Source organism: Theropithecus gelada, chromosome 11 (assembly GCF_003255815.1).
Source record: "Theropithecus gelada isolate Dixy chromosome 11, Tgel_1.0, whole genome shotgun sequence".
Taxonomy (NCBI): domain Eukaryota; kingdom Metazoa; phylum Chordata; class Mammalia; order Primates; family Cercopithecidae; genus Theropithecus; species Theropithecus gelada.
This window is the reverse complement of record NC_037679.1, coordinates 123,607,944-123,630,144: the sequence shown is the minus strand read 5'-3', so window position 1 is coordinate 123,630,144 and position 22,201 is coordinate 123,607,944. Positions and strand designations below refer to the sequence as shown.

The following is a 22,201-nucleotide window of genomic DNA, read 5'->3' as shown; positions in this document are numbered from 1 at the left end:
ATGATATTGTACTAGAAATTTTAAAACACATATCATTAGAAATGAATTTCATAATCTTTGATTCCTTCAAACCAAATACCTAACAGCTTTCTTAAGACTTTGCAGCATGCGATTTTGATTCAGTTAAGGGGAAAGCAGCCCTTAATCGTTCACTGTGTCTTCCGCCCAATTTGGGAAGGAGATGAGTGCTTGATAAATACTATTCAATAAGAACAAAAATACAACACAATTCTTTATATTCTACATGGCTTAAGATAAGAGTCTTGTGAAGGCTTGCCAATAATAAGGAATGTACCTGTAGTATAGAAGGCCAAAAAGTGGCATCTATCTGTGTTCTAGATATGTTTTTGCTTAGACCAGTTGAATATATCTTAGCTTTTCTTTGTAGTACTGATGATTCCAATGGAATCATTCTTCATTTGATAGATATTCATACAGCCCCTCTGCCATAAATGCTCTACTAAAATCTGAAGCTATAAAAATAAGTGAATCTCAGTGTCTACCCCCAAAGAGTTAACTGCCAATTAACAAAATGGAATATCTCACATTAAGCATTTAATAGGTTTTAATATTTTATAAATACTATTGTATTCATTAATGCTATTTTATCATTAATTACATCAAAACTTTTATTGCATTTTTATTATATTTCAGTCAGTATTCTAAGCATATTATATTCTTTATGTCAAGTAATTCACAGTGTAGTAGTGGGTCACAGCCTGCCCCTGAAGTCAGAGGGCCTGCATTCAAATTCTGGCTTAAACATGATCATGATTCCTCTAAGCTTGTTTTCTCATCTGTATAAAATGGGAATAGTAATAGCACCCAACTCAATGACATATTGTGATCATCAAATGAAATCATTATAGGGCCGGCTGCAGTAGCTCATGCCCCAGCACTTTGGAAGGCTGATGCCTGTAGATCACTTGAGCCCAGGAGTTTGAGGCCAGCCTGGGCAACATGGTGAGACCCTGTCTCTGCAAAAAATACAAAAAATTAGCCAGATGTGGTGGGAAGTGAGACTAAGGTGGGGGATCTCTTGAGCCCAGAAGGTTGAGGATGTAGTGAACTGTGATTGTGCCACTGCACTTCAGCCTGGGTGACAGAACCATGATTGTGCCTCTGCACTCCAGCCCGAGTGACAGAACCAGACCCTGTCTCAGAAAAAATAAATTTAAAAACATGAGATCATTATATATAAAACTTTGAAAGTATTTTGCATTATATATGGTCAATAAATACTAAGTATTTTTATTGTTGATATCTGTTCCCTGAGGTAGCTGATAACATTATTGCCGTTTTATAAAAATAAAACTTGGGCCCTGAGAGGTTAGTTAACTTGCCCCAATTGGTATAGCTGATGAGTGGCAGAGCTGGAACACACATCCCTGTCTACTACAGATCTCTTACCTTCCAGACTATGTTGCTTCCCTGATAGGAACATCTTAGTGTTCTTCTCAATTACCAAATAATAAGAAAATCTAAACATAGTAAAGGACTTTCAACTCAACTCACGTGATAATCAAGCTTCCATACTTCTAAGGGCCCTAATATCTAGTTCTTCAGTAGCTTGGGGTTCTGGGTGACAAAGATTTGTAAGCTCAGCAAAGTGTCATCTACTTTAGATACAGGAGAATAATTTGTGAGGAAATAAAGGCAGTGTGAAGGGCTGGAATTTTTTCTTTTTTTTTGAGATGGAGTCTCGCTCAGTTGCCCAGGCTGGAGTTCAGTGGCGCGATCTCGGCTCACTGGGCTCACTGCAAGCTCCGCCTCACGGGTTCATGCCATTCTCCTGCCTCAGCCTCCCAAGTAGCTGGGACTACAGGCACCCGCCACCACACCCGGCTAATTTTTGGCATTTTAATAGAGACAGGGTTTCACCATGTTAGCCAGGATGGTCTCGATCTCCTGACCTTGTGATCCACCCGCCTCGGCCTCCCAAAGTGCTGGGATTACAGGCGTGAGCCACCACGCCTGGCCAGGGCTGGAATTTTTAAGTAGATGTTTAAATTTGATTCTTCTGGAAGAGACCTTAGGTAAATGTTATGGAAGCTCATAGTATTTTCGCCAACCCTTTGTGGGGTATCTTATTGTAAGGGGTTCCTCTTGCCCGGGCAGTGTGTCCTCCAACACCCAGAATCATGCCAGCTCCAGCTCTTCCCAGGCTGCCGTATCTTAAATAGACCTTTCTATGACTCCAGTTTATTTTTTCCTAGAAATAAAATGCCCCTTTTCCTCTAGGAATAAGCTGATTTGGGTTAAAATAAAAGTGCTGAATACAAAGAAAGCATCAATATTACCAACAGCAAGTGCTTGCCTCATGGAACCAATCTTGGTTTTGCTTCATTTGCAAATTCAGTAAAGAGGCACCCAAAATAAATTTCAGCAAACCAGTTTTCATTAAAAAGATGACTGTTCCTACATCTATGCCTTGCAGCATTGTCACTAAGTCACCTTTTTCTGAGTGTTTCTCTTTACGGCTTAGTAAATCCTGGACTAACACATACCATTACTGTGCCCAGCCAGGCTACTTTCCCCCTCCAGAGATGCCATCTCAGCAGATGCCAGAGCCACCTACGCAGAGGGTGGAGGTGCTTTCCTGCCCCTTACAGGTGGTCTGGGGACTGATGAAAGGGTCAGGTCACTCAGCCAGGTTTACAGTCCTGACCTCATTTGAGAGTTTAGCTTGGATTTCGGGAGACACCAGAGGAATCTTAGGAATATTTGAATGGAATGCTGTACCTCTAATGAATCCATCTTTCTTCACAGTCATCATTGTAACTAAAACTGCAAGGGAGCTATGTTCCTTTTGGCCCTGGATTCCACTGGTATATAAAATTGTGCAATTGAGGTGGTCCAGGATGAGTTGGAAATTAAAGTCTGGGTAAGGAAACTTCTGTGTTGTGGCTTTAGAGAGTCTCTGATGACTTCATCAAGCCATTTTATAAATATTCACAGTTTTCTTTGAAAACGGGGACCAGGAAAAGATTTTACCTACCAGTGATAAGCTGCCCCTGTCTCAATGGAGAATGACAAAACAGTTGAGCTAAGAGTTTCTGAAATCTTCCCCAGAGCCACAGAGGATTTTACAGATGCTGTAGGCATTCCGTGGATGTGTCAGAGCACTGGATAATGCCTGTCCCATTTAATAAACGTACATATAGGCATTGAGAATGGTAAGAACATGTCCCGAATCTTTTTTTTTTTTAACACAGGAATCATATCTTCATGAATCTCCTTCCATCCTGACCTTGACAAGAAACAGCCATTTTTCCACAGTGTTAGTATCCAGGCTCTTTTGAGGGGGGAAAAAAAAAAAAATATATATATATATATACACACACACACACACACACATACACACACACACATATATATATACACACACACATATACATATACTGTACATATATATACACACACACATATACATATACATATATATATGGTGTTCTCAATGACATCCTGAAAATACAGATCATCACTTTTATGCAAAAATTCTGTATTGTCTCAGAAACTTTAGTGAACAATAGGAAAATGAAGTCGAATGTTCAATTGGTAATCTTTCTGAGGAAGGTGAACTTTCTACTTATCAAATGTTTGTTTCAAGCTATTATGAAGCCAAATCCTAGCTTTAGATGCTCACGCATAAATTTCACAGAAGTCAGGTCCAGCCTCACTGAAGCCCGGGTGAGTCCCTTCGATCCCACAGGGCTGATTTGACCATTTTATAAGAAAAATGCAGAATGAGTCAGACCAACAGTGCTCTCTCATCTCCACCTTTATGCCTAACAATGAACAAGCCACTTAAATCTTGTGGCTTCTGATCCTCCATCTCAACTCAGAAAAGGTCTGAAATATCACCTTCCTCTCATTTGCACTTTGAAATCTGTGGATGAAAGGGACAGAAATAGGCTATCTGCTTAGCATTGCATTGCTTCAGGGTCAGAGTTTGCCACCAAAAGAAATTGGAATAATCTTTTCTTCTGGTGACAAAGCCAGTTTTGCAGATCTCCTTTTTGAACAGGCAAGAGAGTCTGGGGCTGAAATCATTCTTTTGTAGAAATTTTGATCTTTCATTTTTTTCCCAGCAGAAGCATATAATTTTATGGCTATCTTTTTTGTGTTTTATAAAAACCACATTAAACTGCTACAATCAACTAAAATTTCTTAGAATTGATGAAGCAGAAGTAGTTGATGATAGCTCTCAAAGTTATAGAAAGTCACTAAATATTCATTCACATGCCAGATTAAGGATGATTTATTCACTTCAGTGCCAAAGAGCAAATTCCTGTGCTACTTTAGGAAGACTTGAATGAGTAGAAGGGGGAAAAGAATGAATGGGAATAAGTGAAGGCAGAAACAATATTTTGGGATACAACTGATCAAGAATGACTGAGAAAGAAATAAAAGGCATTCACATTGGAAAGGAAGAAGTTAAATTGTCCTTGTTTGCAGACAACATTAAACTTATGTATATAGGAAACCCTGAAAACTCCACTGAAAAACAGGATAAATGAATTCATTAACATTGCAGGCTACAAAATTAACTTACAAAAATCAGTAGCTATTCTATACAGCAAACTGTCTAAAAAGGAAAACAATCCCATTTGCAATAGCTACAAAAAAAAAAAATACTTAGGAATAAATTTAACTAAGGAAGCAAAAGATCTCTACCCTGAAAGCTATAAAACATCAATGAAAAAAATAGAAGAAATAAAATTCAATGGAAAAATTCAGTGAGAAATACAACTTTTTTGAGAAATCAAATTCAATGAAATAAAAAATTGGAAAGATATCCTGTGTTCATGGATTGCAGTAATCAATATTGTTAAAATGCCCAGCATGATCTATAAATTCAGTACGATCTTTATCAGAATGCCATCTTGAAATCATACCCCTCAATTCAAAATGGAACTTTCAGTCTAACATGGATTACTATTGAAACAATTCTGTAGGATTTATTTCTCAGAATGCAAAAGGAGAAAAATTACCTCTGAAGTTACACTGCCTCTGTTACCTGATTTTGGGGATCCCTTCTCATGATCCATCTGTGTGTATTTGTATGCTTCTTTGGAGTTGCTAGAAGAGAGTGAGTCAATTTTGCCAAATATTAATATCAACAGAGAAATCACAGAAACTTGCTTTAGCAAATCCAATAGGAAGAAAACTGAACTGGGACTCCACGCAGCCCTATCTGTTGCCCACTGGCTAGCCGTCTTGAAAGAATCATTGAATAGGGTCAGATTACTGTTTTTCTATTTGTAAAACCAGAATGTTGGCCTTGTTCTGTAGTTCCCAAATGCTGGTTTTCACTGGTTTGGAGATAAACTATGGGGTGAAAGGAGAAAGAAAGACAATCTGGTGAATTTTGCATAAAGCTAAATGTATGCAGTTTTAACAAACTACGAAATTTTATCTTTCCCATATTTCTGGTATTCTTGTCATGACGATAAGAGCAGCAGGAGGTAGATGACCCTGCATCACTTCCTTCTTCCCCATTCATCCCCATTTTCTGGGCGGTAATTTTACTGGTTTTAGAAATAGAACATTTTTATAACCCTCTGCTACATAATCTCTAAGGTCCCTTGCAACTCCAAATTTTAACTGTGTTCTGATTCAGAATAGCTCTGTAAAAAGGGTGCTTTTTTCCTCTTAAGCTTTATGCACTGCCTTTCCCCCGTCCCCCCAACATTTTATGGCATGTCTGTCTGTGTCTGGTCAGATTCAGTAGGATGGACCAGTGGAGAAGGGAAGATGTGTGCCCTGAAGTGAGGCAGGAAAGGGAGGAAGTCCATCTGCCATGGGACAGGCTTTCTGGAGGGCCCGACAGTGGCCCTAGAAAGTGGTCAGGAAGCTTTGGTATGGAGCCTTCACTGCAGCCACTGTGAGGTTGTGGGCTATCCTCATAAGCAGCAGGAACAGGTGATGCTTAGACGTTCACATGGACTGGCCGGGCATGGTGGCTCATACCTGTCATCCTAGCATTTTGGGAGGCTGAGGCAGGAGAATTGCTTGAGCTCAGGAGTTCAAGACCAGCCTGAGCAGTATAGTGAGACCTCATCTCAAAAAAAATAAAAATAAAAAAAAGTAAAAAGTAAAAAGAAAAGAAAAGAAAAAAAAGTTCACATGGACAAGCAGCCACTAGGAATGTCAGGAGGAAATGGGGCCCTGGCCACTGAGAAGGGCGATACAAGAAATGTCAGATGGCTCTCTTCAAGAGACGATACTGCGGATGGCTTACCAAGAGAGGCAGTAGTCCCTGAAAACAGGTTACATATTTGTCTGTACACAGAAAGTCATGAGGTGAGACTTGGGGACTGAGCTGAAGCCTAATACCTAAGCAGGGGCCTCAGACCACAGTCAGACTGCCCCAGAGGGTGAGTGGTGCTGAGTCTTTTGTCTAAAGCCATGACTGGTAAGGATGGGATGAAGTTGACCCACAAATAACCAGTCACTTTAGATTTTGTCGAGGCCAAGTCACAAGAATAGTAGAAAGCCTGGGAGCCAGGCAGAGCCCAATATTCAGTCGTTTTGTTTTATGGCTTCATTCTTTGTTTGAAAGTCTCATAGTACAATGCAGTAGAGGGGCAGGAAAAGCTGTGTAGGTTTGCCAATGAGCCACTCAACTCAAAACCTAGGAGAAAGGTTGATGCGCAGTTTTCAGTTAAGAGCTCAATGCACCAGCTTTGTGAGGATGTGTTGCTTATGTATAAGTAGACATATGTGTTGGCTAAATAACCCAAGTCCACTCAGTTATTCTTTAGTTTCAGCCATGAATCCATTTTTTATGCAGTTTTATTATGGTCATCTTAAAACATGATTCTCTTTTCATAGCAAGAGTGATGAAAGGTGAGGGAGAAAGGCTGTGCATTTTTTACACTAGGAAACAATGATGTGAGATCACCATGTGATCTGAAGACAAAGAGAGAAATAAAACTTAATGATACCATTGGAAGGGAATCTGTGGCAAAATCCAAAGTTTGGGTAACGAAAAGTGAAGTCAGCCGGGCATGGTGGCTCACGCCTGTAATCCCAGCACTTTGAGAGGCTGAGCAGGGTGGACCACTTGAGGTCAGGAGTTCAAGACCAGCCTGGTCAACATGGCGAAACCCTGTCTCTACTAAAACTACAAAAATTATCCAGGTGTGGTGGCACATGCCTGTAATCCCAGCTACTTGGGAGGTTGGGGCAGGAGAATTGCTTGAACCCAGGAGGTAGAGGTTGCAGTGAGCTGAGATGGTGCCACTGCACTCCAGCCTGGGTGACAGAGTGAGAGTCCATCTCAAAAAAAAAAAAAAGAAAAAAAATACAGAAAAGTAACTAAAGAAGTCCTTTTTTAATCTCAGTGAAGTGTTCTAACGTTCTTAAATATGGTATCTTCCATGTTACTCGCCACAGTGTAAAAGAAAGCTGAGTCTGTCAGGCTTTCCTGTTTTCCTCTCTTGCTATTCCTCCCCATGTCTCCAGTCCTCAATGGGACAAAGCCTTAATGTCAAGGAGCCAAAGACTCTCTGCTGGTTTATTAACCTACAAAGGGGTTCAAAACTTGATTAAAGTTCTACTTCAGAATACTATGGGATAAGACTAGAAAGATTTTAACTTGAATGTGTTTGTGCCTGTGCTCCTGCTATGCCAGCATGAACTACTCCATCCTGGGACCTGAAGGCAGAATTGGATGTGAGAACTAGGAGTTAAGTCTCATTCAGAGAGGGCTGCTCTTGAGGGCAGTGCCCAGGAAGGGAGGGACCTGGGACTGCACCAGACTGGTGGTCAATCATCAAGGACTATGGGGCAGTGCTATGGGAAGGTTGTGACCAGGAAGGGAAGCAGGAGGACTTTGCTGAGGGGTTCTACTAAATGTTTAGTCAAAGCAGAGATTGTAGATCACAGACCAATACGATATTAGAGCAGAGCAATGGCTAGAATGAAGTGAGCAGAGAGTAGGTCAGGGTGCCTGTGGGCTGGAGATCCACTGGCCAATATGTTGTGCTCAATCAAAGTGCAGAGAAGTTTGAACAGTTAATTATCGGACTGGAATTCTGCCCTTAATATTACCAAACTCTGTTAGTTATAAAAGATGAATGTTTGTGTCTGTTAAGCCCTAAGTGGTGAATAGCAGATGTCTTGGAAATCAGGATTTGAAAGTAAAATCTAGCGTAAAGTATAATTTAGATTCAGATGAGACTGAATACAATAATACATGTAGAAATGTAAGCTACGCCACATAACTAATTTCAAGTCATGATTTCAATCTACCCTGTACAAATGAGATTGGGTGAACTAAAGTCAAAGGAAATCAAAGAAACATAAGTATAGGCCTCTCCTTTTTCTTCCTTCCCTTTTTTCTTCCTTTGATTCTTCAAACCTCTTCATATCTTTTCTAACCTTCTGTGCTCAAAAGCGAGCAACTCGAAAGTGAACAACCCTAGCACTTAGCAAGTTAGCATTCTGCAATGCCGTATTGAAGGGGGCTGTGAAATGTGCCTCTGTGGATGGAAGAGGGAGACTCAATTGCAGATGCCACACACCCAGTGCCGTATAAAGTGGGCTGTGACTTTGCAGGGAGGACGTGGGTGGACCTAAGTGTTGCCATTTCAGCCTCTTGTTCATCAAGCTCCTTTGTTGTTATTGGTGAATTTCTTTCTTTCCTTTTCTCTTAGAGAATACATCTCAAACCAGGGACTCCTTATGCAGATTTTGGTAATCTTAACAAATCCCTCTTACTGTTTTAGCAACCTTCTTTGTCTTGTTTTCATTAGGGTTAGGACCACCATTTTGTTTGCCTGTGTTTTCTCATAATTCCCAGCATGATAGATGCTGGTTACAAAAACAATTGTAGGGAATTAAAGAATGATGGACACATGATGAGGTCTATGCCTATGCAGTCAGGTCTGTATTAATTCATGGGACTAGAGGAGAGGACATCAACAAATAGTGCATTACCCAGTGTACCTTTGCTTCCAAAGTGAAGTTGCTGGACTCTCAAATATAGTAGTTTGTGGAAGAAGAAATGATAGAACTCAGATTCACAAGATGAGTGTGCTGTAGAAGGGTAGAGAACATGGTTTTCCTAATTTTTGGAGGCAGTTTTAGAGTCACATAGCTTTGGCCAAAGGTCTTCCAAGCCTTGATGGAAAATGTATTAATAATTGAGACTACGTCAACCAGGCTGGAGTGAAGGAAGCCAGTCCTGGAGTAAAGGCACCATCAAGGGGAAACAGCCAGGCCCTGTATATGGACAGTTCTGGTGACAAACAGTCGTGGGTTTTATTATCCTCAAGGTGAACTTGGATTGATTGATTTTTAAGTACACCTTTGTTTCCATGTTAGTTTCTGATACCTTCAACCACAATGATTCAACTACGCTTATGAAGCAGCCCCTGCTATGTTTTACTTGCTTAGAGTTCAGGAATGAATAAAATGTTATTCTATCCTAAAAAGAGCCTGCTTGAACTTCCAAACAGTTAATACTTTTATTTCTTATCAGGGTTGAATGCAAAAGCTTCCTCATTATGTATTAATTCACCAAAGAGATTATACTTTACATTATCTTCATTTTCAAAAAAGTGTACATTGCAGAGTAGAGAGAAGTTTGAAATGATTGTGAGGAAGGCTTTGCTTAAGCACTTGTTTGTGTCCTTGGTGTGTGAATGAACATTAACATAAACACCTGCTACAATATTTCACATACTACCAGTGTATCTTACCTTCTGCAATATCTGATCTATAAAAATAATGTTTGAATCAAACCTTTTTGAAGCAAATAATAGCGCACAAGGAAATTTACTCTTAAAATTTTTATAATGAAATTAGGTATTTTGGGTCAATCTGGACTTTGATAAACTGAATTTTCTTGAGGTGTTATTTACAGATCTAATCACATATTTTATTAATGTGTAACTGGTAGCACATATAAACACAAAAACACTGCATTTGATACCTTTAACTTCACCTTTAGTTTACAGAACATGTTCACATACACTATTTCATTTATTCCACACAACTCTTTGATGTGGGTGTGGCAGGAAATATTGAGCCCTTGTAAAATAAATCAGAAAGGCTCCATGAGAGATTCTCCTGTGGCCACAGAACTCACGAACAGCAGAGAAGGGCCCAGCTCAACCCGAGAAGGGCCCAGCTCTTTTGACCCAGTTCCAGACTCTTTAATTTCTAATGAATTCCCAGTTCCCTTTTCCTCATTGTGTACCTCCAAACATGAAGTCTGCACTGGAACATTTGTGTTCCACTGTACCTAATAGAGTCCTCTGGGCCTTAGGAAGTGACTATACTTATAGTAACCTGGTTTTGACATGTCTGTTTCTACCTGGAATACATGCAAACTTTACACATTTCCTGCTTCTTACTCTATTTAGCAGAAAAATAATTGCCAAACAGTAATATCATTATAGTATAATAAGTTTAATGTTATAATGGATTGTTTTTTGTGTATCAGGCGTGGAGCACTACAAACAATTGTTATTCTCCCTCACGATATAAATAAATTAAGAACTAGAGAACTTAAATAATTTGTCCAGGATCAAACAACAGTGTCAGGGTGGACATGCAAACCGAGGCTTTTCTGATGTCAGAGCCCTGCCTTATTTACTACTAGATGTTTCATAAATTTTGGAGCTGGTAGGTAGACTATAAGGCTGAGAGGAGTAAAAGATAATTAGGTAAGTTCTCAGAAGGTGAAAGCATTGGCATTTTTCTCCCAGTTGTGCCATAGACATGCTGGAAAAGAACAGAAGAAATCTGTCTCAAGGAGAAATATATAGAAAGAATCCTTTCATACTTACCCCAGGATCTCAGCACATAGCATGGGAGTCTAAGGAAATACACAGAAATTTCTTTGGGGATTCTTTTCTTGGAATATGAATAAGTTCTTAATTCATTAATATATTTCTTAATCCAAATATATTCATTCTTCTGGAAAATTTCTCCAACCGTTGAGTGTTTGAGATAAAGAATGAGGGGAGAAACGGGGACCCTAATCAGATTGGAATGAAGCGAATTCGGACTAGGTTTCACTTAGACTCTCTAAAATTGGGAATTCTTTAAAGGAGTATAATGGTAAGATTGCCTCTGTCTTGTATTCATAATGCTACTTATAGATACTCTCAGTGGGTTATTATAGCTTGTGGACAAATTAAAAGGTAGAATTTCAGTTCTACTTATTAGCAAAAAGATACTCTTTGTTGCATATAATTAAGCAGAAAGTGAAGCCATAGCAAATATAAAATGTCTGGGCCAGAGGTAGAAATCTGTCATCTTTCCACTTCTGTGAATTCTGCTGTAAATGTGAATGAGAGGTGTTTTGTTTTGTTTTGTTTTCACTTAAAATCTTCTTGGTGAGTTTCAGGAAAGTATTTTGGACTCACTATTACGCAATGATTTGCTGCTAACAAGTTCCCAAACAACAGATTTAAAACATTTGTTATTCTGATGCGAAAAGACAAACATTGGTGGTTTGCATTTCCTATTAAATTCTCTTCGAATGTGCATCATAAAAGCAGAAAGAGAAATGCAAGCATTTTTAGTTATTTAAGTGCTGCATGCCTAGCAGTTTGTCAATAAAATCAAAACTGGAGATACCCCCAGCCTGTTAAGGAGAGAGGTGTCTCTGTGTGTCAGATCGCTACATTCTCAAAGGCAGTGGTGGTGGTTCTTTCTCAAACGTGCTTTGAAAATGCGTCTTAGTACTGAGCTAAACCACACAGTCAGCAGCCTGAGTTTGGCTTTGGTCTCTCCAGGCTATGATTTTGTGAAGTGTCAGTGTTTGCACTGGCTCTTTTGTGTGTGTTGTGAAGGCCTCTGATCAGCAGCCCAGAACCTCCTTCACCAGACTGACCAGAGCAAGCTGGACAATGGTTTCATCTCCCTGAAGGCCAGAAAAGCATGTCGTTTCTCATTGGCTTGACTTCCCACTTTCAAAAGGAGGCCATGTCCTGCCCCTAGCGATAGAGAGAAAGAGTGTGTTTCTCTCCCCTGCTGCTGAGATCTGCATTCAGGCAGATGCTGAAAGATGAAGTTTCATAGTGGAGAAACATCTTGATCTCTGTGATATTTGTGTCAGACTTTTAAGAATGTGATACTCTCTAAGAAATTTGCAAACCTAAGTAGAGATTATTTTATATGGCTTAACATTCCTTTAAACCATATGTCAATAATAAGGATATTTGATTTAAAATTTTTCATGTTACTTGATACATGTGCTGACTGAAAAGGAATGTGTTCTCCTTCATTCTGGTTATAGCAGGGATCCACAAACTATTGTCAACCTAAAAGGAAGAGGCTGAGGCAAAATTAATAAAGTAGAGAGTTTATTTGGGCCAAGGCTGAGGATCCCAACCCAGCAGAATAGATTCAAGTTGCCCTGAATTTACACAGTCCAATTAGCAGCAGTTACAAGTGGGTTTTGTTTAGTTTTTGTTTGTTTGTTTGTTTGTTTGAGATGGAGTCTCACTCTGTTGCCCAGGCTGGAATTCAGTGGCACAATCTTGGCTCACTGCAGCCTCCGCCTCTTGGGTTCAAACAATTCTCCTGCCTCGGCCTCCCGAGTAGCTGGGATTACAGGCGTGCACCACCATGCCCAGCTAATTTTTGTATTTTTAGTAGAGACAGGGTTTCACCATGTTGATCAGGCTGGTCTCGAACTCCTGACCTCGTGATCTGCCCGCCTTGGCCTCCCAAAGTGCTGGGATTATAGGCATGAGCCACCATGCCTGGCCACAAGTGGATTTTTTAAAGGCAAAAGGGGGTAGGCAGGGAGTGGGCTGATACAAAGTTATTTGTCAGGAATTCTCATTGATTTACATTGAATAACACTGACTAGTGTTGGCTATCCATTGTTAAGCTGTAGGGTGTGGGTTATAGTGTCTTGTGTGGCATTATTAGGTTACTTTATAGCCTCTTGTAGCAATAACAAGCAGTTTCAAAAAATGAATACATAGCTCAAAGAGGGGAATAGGATGTGATTGCAGTCTCATTTTAATGCCTCTCTGGGCCTGATAATGAAAAGGACTTCATTCCTCAGATAAAAGTTTTTTTCTTGTTTTTTTTCCTTGCTGTACGTGGCCCATTAGCCAAATGTGGCCTGCTGCCTGTTTTTATAAATAAATTTTACTGGTGCACAGTCATGCTCATTTGTTTACATGGTGTGGATGGCTGTTTTCCTGCTACAAAGACAGAGTTGAATACTAATGACAAAGACTGCATGGGCTGAAAGCCTTAATTATTGCTGGCCCCTAGATTATAGCAGAGCATTAGGGCACTGAACCTCCAGATCTGACCCCATTCCTAGCTTCTGGGACTATGGGCAAGTTACTTAACTCTTTTAAGCTTTAGTTTCCTCATTTATGAAATGGAGGATAATGAGGATTAAATGTTTTAATTAGATAGTATATTTAAAACCAGTACTGTCCTTGCCCCCATGCACTGCGAATATTGTGGACAGGCCCATACAAAGCACTTAGCGCAGTGCCCGCCACACGGGAAGTGCTCTCTAGACACGCAAACACATAATGCAGCTAAATATTTGTGGTGTTAGCTTCCTTATTCTTGTCTTCTGCCACTTTGTGGCCATTGCTCTGGAGCTGTTGGAATCCCAATGTTCTCCTTCCCCTTTGTTCTGCCAGGTGGCAGCTCTGTTCCTACAGGGAGGCAGAAAATGACTATTGAGATGTCATGAATTCAGTAGTTGGGAAGAAAGTAGGTGATGTTGTGTGATAAGGTGTTAGGAACACAGGAATCAGCTGGTCAAGCCAAATCCTCTACAGCAGGACTGCACATGGAGTGTGGGCTCTGAAATTTGAAATTCCTGGGTTTATATCTTTGCTCTATTATTTACTAGATGGGTGACCTGGAAACCAAAAAGTATCTGAGCCATGTGTGAATGAATTTGGAGATGTATTTTGCCAAGATTAAGGACATGCCTGGAAGAAAGGAACACAGAATCACAGAAACAATCTGCAGTCTGTGCCTCTCTCCGAAGATGATTTTGAGGTCTTCAGTATTTAAAGGGGAAAAGCAGGCTGGAGGGGAAAGTGGGAATGTATGGTCACATGACTGAATCCTCATGTTGCCAGAGAAAAGGAGCAGATAGGGGAATGGTCAATTATGTATTCTTCTCACCCCCAGTAAATCAGCACTTTACATAAGATAAGGTGAACCTAGAGTAGCTATCTGTGGAGATAGTTAAGCTTTTATCTGTAGCTAACTGCTTAGTAACAAAAGGAAAGGTACTTTCTTGCATGAGTCAGCTTTCAACTTAACATTTTTTTCCCTTTGGCGTAGTCAGTTGGGGTCCCAAGACCTAACACTATCACAAGACTTAATTCAGCAAGCCAGTTAACCTTTTTCTTTAGTGTTTTCATGGGTTAAACATTAACAAAGGTGATCCATAGGGTTGTAAGGATGTATCGGCATGGCACATTCCCTATGCATTTCAGGTCTTCCTCAAATGTCAATGAGGCCTTCTGTGACCACCTACATTAAAATCTCAACCAATGTACATGCCCTATATGTTTTTTACTTATTCACTAGCTGTTATTCCCCACCCATGTGAATTCCACAAGGATAAGGATTATTGTCTCTTTTGTTCACTGATATGTTCTTGATATCTGCAATAGTGTTAGGTACATAGCTAAATATCTGATGAATGAAAGAACGGAGCCCAGAAGGCTTCATAGGATGGCCCGCTCAGTTTGGGTTGGGAGCAGCTGCAGCTAGAGGAACAGGGGGCAAAGCAGGCTTATGAACTTGAGCAGCCATTGTGGTCAGGCACAGCAAATGACACCAGCAAGGTCAGTTGTACCATATAAGTAAGACTTATAGAAAGCTCCATACCTTTAAGGTTGAACAAGGGAGTTGTGGAAGTGAGAAGAGGTTTTTGGTTTGGGTTTTTGTTTTTACATTAGAGACTCTGTTCTGACAAGTGCAAAGCTCTTGCAACATATCTGTGGCAGTCAAATCCAGTGCTTGTGGTGGGGGTTTGGGGAACATGGGTCTCCTTAAGCTCAAATCATCCTCCTCATTGGGGAGTAGGACAGTGACTCTCTTTGGCCGAACAGTGAACCCTAAACTTACGGAGCTGGACTAACCGACTTATGGGACTTGAAGGAAGAAATTAGAGCTCCAACTTGATTCCCAGGGTCTCCCAAGTCAGAAACCTCAAATGCTTCTCTGTTGTTTTTCTGCTCTTGATACAGAGAACAGAAGGTGGAGAAAAAAGTTTTTTTAAGCAGGTGTGTTTGGGAATGAGAATATTTAGTTGTTTCTATTAACTAGAGCAACCTGTTTCACTAGACTGGCGTTCTCTGATTGTGGAGCCTGTGTTTTATTATAAATATATGTTTAGTTCCTAGAATATTGCCAGCCACATAAAAGAAAGAATGAATAAAAAAGAGAACAAGTATATGGGCTGTATTTACTTGGGGCTGTATTAATATTTCTGTTAGTAATAGTTTCTAATATAGGATACCTTTACACAAGCTTGCTTCTTTCTGAAGATATTCTGTAATAATTGGCAGTTATGATTTTTGGGAAGAATCACACCTGTAATCCCAGTACTTTGGGAGGCCAAGGCAGGTGGATCACTTTAGTCCAAGAGTTCGAGACCAGCCTGGGCAGCATAGCAAAACCCCATCTCTACAGAAAAATACAAAAGTTAGTTGGGTGTAATGGTGAACACCTATAGTCCCAACTATGGGGGAGGCTGAGGAGGGAGGATCACTTGAGCCAAGGAGGTTGAGGCTTCAGTGAGCCATGATCGCACCACTGCACTCCAGCCTGGAAGACAAAGTGAGACCCTGTCTAAAAAAAAAAAAAAAAAAAAAAAAAAAATCAGATTTCAACTAAAATCCACACAGCAATAATGGGTATAAACTGCAAGTTTATATTCTTCTGTGTCCAAGTGGCAGGCAGGAAGTGTCTCTATGGGCACATAGATGATGTGAGGGACCACATGGCACGAAGCCAAAGGCTTTTAGAGATGTAATGCTGATATACAAAGTGCTACTCAGATAACACATGAGCCCTGTACCTACCGGTAAAGCTAGGCATATCAATACAGCTTGTCTGTGATGAGCTCCAAGTTGTGAGGCTCAGGAGTCGGCCTGTGGGTAGATTTTCCAAAGTTTAAGGGCTTCAGCTGGCCCTGGAAACAGAGAACAGTCCTCCTTGGTGACCAGCATCCCTTCCAGGACCTGACGCAGAGCTTTCAGACACTGTCCCTACAAAGCTGTGATGTGACCTGTGGCAGCATAGACTCCAAATTTGGGCACATGGTGCCAATAGGGTTATACAATGAAAGTGACATGAGGGAGCTTGGGTCAGAGGATCCGTTCAGGACCCAAAAGCTTATATGTGAGACTTCTCATGATGCCTCAGCTGCTAAAATCCAGGGCACTTTGAGCCTGCAAGATGACTCTATCATTCTCTACACTGAAGAAATAGCAAGAAATATTTCGATAAGACATAGCAAATATGCTAGTGCAGCGCTTCAGAGAACTAACATGTTAATGTTGTCCAAGGCAGGGGAGTTTCTGTTTGTTTCTCTAGCACAGGACAAGCTTCATATGAAGGTTAGTTTTGTAGGAGATAATTCTGGGGGGAAGCCATTGCACCCCCAAAGTAATCCCATTCCTTCCACTCTGTTTTCCAGCATGGGCTACTGCATCCTTTTTGTGCACGGACTGAGCAAACTGTGTACTTGGCTGAATCGATGTGGGGCCACCACCCTGATTGTGTCCACTGTGTTGCTGCTGCTGCTTTTCTCTTGGAAAACTGTGAAACAGAATGAAATTTGGCTCTCAAGAGAGTCCCTATTCAGGTATGACTAGACAGATAAAAGTAAATATCTTCCTGCTTATTTCTTTGCTTACAAATTGTTTCCAAACAAATGAGGTAACATGGGCCTGGCAGTATTTACCAAGGAAAACTATCTTTAGTAAAAGTTTTAAATGGAAGATGTAATTTTATCTGGGGTTTTAACTTTAGAATTTTTAAATGATGTATAAAACTTAACATGAGCTCATTCGAAGTGAATTTATGAAAATAAGGCTCCTGGGAAAGTTTTTGAGTCTGTGAATTCAGATGGAAACAGTTTTAATGATGAGCGGGGCTGTAAAATCAGCTATAAACAAAGTGAAACCGATAAGCCTAATTTCATTATTCAGTCAAGTGCATGCGAAAGGTGAGCACACAGCCAGAGGGAAGAGAAATGCAGTATCCTTCTTTAGAATATTCCAGCATGCTATGTTGTGATCTGTGACCTAGTTGCTTTATTTTGAACCTTAATTTTGAACATTCTTTGAGACTGCCACTCATGATGCTATGTTTCTGGGGCTTAGTCAGCCTCACTAAATGTCACAGCCCTGGTGACCTTCACCTGGCTCTCTTGGCATTGCCACACCTGACACCCAAACAGTATTTGCCCAATCTCCCAAGAATCCCCAGTCTGGGCCTCTTCCAAGCTTCTGTCCTCACTTATGGCCTGATTGGTCAATTTAGTCAGCATGATTTTTACTTGGTTTCCTGATTAGCTGGTACCCAACACTTATTCACTGGGGGCAAACAATTGAAGCAGAGCTGATATCACTTAAGAAAAGGGGAAACTGTTGGAAGAGGCTAGGAAAGCATACAGAATTGAAGGGAAGTGAAGAACCCGGCACACCCAAGACAGGAAACAGGCATCTGGACAATCCCTCTTGAGCACCGTCTCAGAAACAAACAGGTAAACTTAACACCAGTTTTTTGGAAATATGCATCAAAGTCCTAAGAAAAGAAAGCTTTTTGGTTGAACTTAAGATTAGTCACATGCCTGCCCCTTGTCCCTAGCAGGGCACTGAGATGACTGACTGACCAAGAAGCCTCCTGTGAGTTCCATGGAGGGAGTTAGGGCAGGCAGAACCCCTTGGGATTCCACCCAGACTTCTCAAAGTGAGGCAACAGGGAGGTTCCCAGCAGGAAATCCAAGCACCGTAAGAACGGGGAATAATCTCTGGGCTGCCAAAAATAAATGAATGAGTGAATGAACAAATAAGACAGAAGTTCACTGCACTCTTCTACTATTTTTAAATAATGTATTTGATTTTGCTATAATATTTGGCAATATATATTTAAAATATATATTTTTAAAAATGTAAAACAAAAAGTCTGGCATGCATGTCCTATTATTTTATTTATGTATTATTACATATTATTGTCATGATCATCGTTATGATCATTTCAGTGGGTACTGTAGGGAGCTCAATGTAGTTTCTTGTGTGAATTTTTTTTTAATGTATCTTTTTTTCCCACACAGATCTGCAAAATCACTCTTAGGTATCAGATTCTGTTAAGTCCCTGTCATGCCCCTTTCTATTAAACACGATTCTCACAACAGGCTCATTCCTTCCTTCTGCCTCATGCTAACTGAGGTCATTCTGTAAACACAGGGGTATTTAAGTTCAGTAATATAACTTCCTCTGAGTTCTGTTGGCATAATTTTTTCTTCCTTTCTCTTTCAATAGTCAGAGCTTTTATGAGAAACTTCAAAACAATTCTGCCCTGTGTTAAACCTTCTGCCTGCATAAAGGTACTAACAGTGGTTGTATTTTCTAATGATGTTCACTGCTTAATCAGAGCAACTTTGGGAATGGATGTCGGCAGACTTAGTACTCAAACCTTTTACAGCTAATGCCAACGATGTAAAAAAAAAGAAAAAAAAATACCTGACTGACCTTGCATCCAGAAACTTCTATTGTTTTAGATGGAAGTATGTAGTATCTTCACATCAATTGATTTCTAAACAACAGCCATTCGACATTTGTCCTTAAAGAGATTTTGTAACTGAAGAGACCTTTGGTGGTCAAATGAAATTTTGTGTAATGTGCAAATGAAAGCTATTGATATTTTTTAGAAATCTTTGCCTATTATCATTTATCTATGCCCTGAGAAAACTTTTAAGAATCTGAGACTTTAAAAGACTATTAAGACTGTTCTTTCTCCTTCAAGGCCAGAACAGATGTTTTTATGAATTCATCTGTGCTGAGTAATGTTCAGATCAGTCAAACAAACATTTGCTGAGAATCTATGAGGCACGTTAAGGTTAGTGGTTGAGTGCGGGGTCTGGAGTTAAGCTTTCTGGCTCTGCTCCAAGTTCTGCCATTGAATAGCTGTGTGATCTTAGGCAAGTTACTTAACCACTCTGTGCCTTAGTGTCTTCATTTTACAATGTAAAATACTAATGTTTATCTGCTGAGTATAGTGTAAGAATAAAATAGTATGTGAAAGATGCACAGGACAGTTTCTGGCACGTGGGAAATGTTGTGTAAGGTTTTCAGATTGTTACTATGCAGTGTGTTCTAGGATGAGAGAGAGAGAGAGAATGTGCATAGAGGACCTGGGAATCTGCATGGGAGGCAACACATGAACATATTTCATTATAATGCAGTGTTAAACCCAGAACACTATGTAAGTACAGGTGGGTGGGTAGGTGACTAAGACCAATTCAGGCCGTCAAGGATTACGCTCTTGTAGGTCTGAGCTGAGTATTAAAAGAGGAGAAAACCCTAAATTAGCCATAATGGCCCAAAACACAAGCCGGCTGAGTTAAGTAAGAAAAATTTACAATAATTTCAGGGATGGTGATGCCCTTGGCAGAGACTCCATCTTCCCCTCTGTTCCAGACAATGAACCCATAGACCATTCCTAAAACATATGGCCTCACCGAGGCCTCTCTAATTATGTGGGATGGTTTTGCCTGGCCTTTCCATGAGCAATCTTACAGAGTATCTTAAGATAGAACTTTGTGTTGAGAAAATACAAATTTTGGTCAAGCTCCAGCCTTTCCAGCGGAGGCCTCCTTTTACACAAAAGATCCCACTGTGTGATATATTTTTAGGAGATACAGATGCGGGGTTCCTGCACAATTTTATTTTATTTATTCATTGATTTATTTTTGAGACAAAGTCTCATTCTGTCACCCAGGCTGGAGTGTAGTGGCGTGATCATGGCTCACTGCAGCCTTGACCTCCTAGACCCAAGTGATCTTCTCACCTCAGCCTACCGAGGAGATGGGACTATCGGTGTGTGCCACCTCACCTGGTTAATATTTTTTTATGTTTTGTAGAGAACAGTTATCACTGTATTGCCCAGGCTGGTCTCTACACCTTGGCCTCCCTAAGTGCTGGGATTACAGACATGGGCCAATGTGCCTGGCCAAAACTTTTTCTATCAGCAAGAACCTTACACACAAAAAGCACAAGAACCCAGCACTTGTGTCTTATCAGAGGTGTGGACAGGGTAAATTGTCTAAACTGAAATAGCCTTTACAGAAGCCAAGATTTGAACCCAAATCTGGTATAAAAATCAAAAGATACATAAACTTTGCCATGCCTATATTTTACATTGTGTTTTAACCTAAGCTAGCTCAAGTATAAGCAGAGAGAAAAAGATTTATGATCATAGCTGCAAGGCATATTTTCTTTAATTCTTACAGTAAGAAGCTGTTCTATGTGCTGAACTGGTGGGTAGATCACCGCATAGCTCTGGTTGGGCCTAGTGACAGCCCAGAACCCTACATTTGTTTGGAGTATATAAATATAATAACATAATTTGATTAGATTAAACCCTCTTCCCTCTCCTAATCTTCAAAATACCTGGAAAGGGACAAACATATTTCCTTTTGCATCCAGCTCAGGGTCTCTCTAAATCCCATTCCTGAACTGTTTAAGTGATCCACAGACCAGCAATTAACATTTATGGCCTAGATCATCTTCCTACTCTGTAGGAAAAACAGTAGTTCTCTTTCCCCTTCTCTGAATTGCTGAGGCAGAGAATTTAGAATACCTCCCAGGGAAAAGAATATAAACCAGGTACTGACAGATTCTTTTGTAAAGGTCAGATGGCAAATATTTTAAGCTTTGTGGGTCATACAGCCTCTTTTGCAACTATTTAACTCTGATGTTGTCTTGGGGAAAAGACTAAAGACAAAATGTAAACACATGGACACACTCATGGCCCACAGGCTGTGGTTTTGCTTGCCAATCATATAAACATTGTGATAGTGACATTCTAATGTTACTTCGGTCTTATGGTACTGATTTTGTTAAGCATCAACTGTTGATCAACTTCACGATTGATTCTGACCATTTACTGGCCTTGGCTGAAATATCTGCTCAATGATTTATTGGGTCTGTAACCTTACAAAAAGGTCTTCATCTCTCTGAGCTTCAATTTCCTCATCTGTAATATGGGAGGCACAGTAATACTACCTATTTGACAAGTGACAGGAAGGACTAAAGGAAATGATCCGTGGAAACTGTTGCTTAGCCCAGCACCTGATTTAAAGTAAGCATTCCATAAGTACTGTCCATCCTGTGTGTGGCGTTATAAAATCTCAGGTCAAGGCAGGGGTCAGAATTGAGGAGAGTCACAAATTCTTCTTCCTTTCCTTTTTGCTAACCTCTGACTGAATACTACGAATATTTTTTTCATGTTTGTTTTGTAATTAGGAATTTGGGGATGGTCCTCCTGACCTATTGTCCAATGATGCCAACAAAACAAACTGATGTTCTAAAACCTTGGAGAGACACCTGATTAAAGTAGCTTTTTTGTTATTTATCTAGTTTTCCACAATAAAAGGTGTGAGGGAGATATGTGAAATGCATGAATTTAAAATCCTGAGTTGAAAGGGAGATGTTTATTTATAATCACTCTTGTAATTATTAACGGGGTTTTGAGTTCAGTCATATAATTTATGAATATTATATTTCTCTGTGGAATAAATATGGGTATAGCTGGATGTTTCCGTGATAATAATTGGAAGTATGAAATTGAAGCATCAAAAAAGCAAACAGGGAGACTATTCCTGGAGGGAAGGGTGACCTAGCCAGTTAAGTTCCAGGGAAAGTGTTGCCTTTGGCTTGTTGTTTATTTTCCTTTTCTTCACAAACTGTTCATTTTGAAATGAAAGCCTAGAAAAACATAGCAGAAAAATATCACAGAGAGAACATAAAGGTCAAAACCCACAATGGGAAAAAGCAGTGTGTTCTTAGGATTTTAGTGACTCCACCCACTTCTGCTTGCCTGTTAGGAACATTATTACTTCCTCTTGCCATTACGAAACAATGCCCTGATCTCAGCAAGGACCATGTTTCCACAGGCCCAATTGTCTATTCCTCGGGTGGGGCGTAAGTTAGAATTACTGTGCTAA

General features: G+C 40.1%; 1 protein-coding gene across 3 annotated transcripts in view; it reads left to right on the top strand.

Moving 5' to 3' along the window:
- TMTC1 (transmembrane and tetratricopeptide repeat containing 1) overlaps positions 1–22,201 on the top strand; it is a 286,278-nt gene that overhangs the window by 183,129 nt on the left and 80,948 nt on the right. For all 3 annotated transcript variants that reach the window (XM_025402401.1, XM_025402400.1, XM_025402399.1), the window contains one exon: positions 16,667–16,834. In XM_025402401.1, the coding sequence (XP_025258186.1) occupies positions 16,667–16,834 (168 nt within the window). The remainder of the gene's footprint in view (positions 1–16,666; positions 16,835–22,201) is intronic.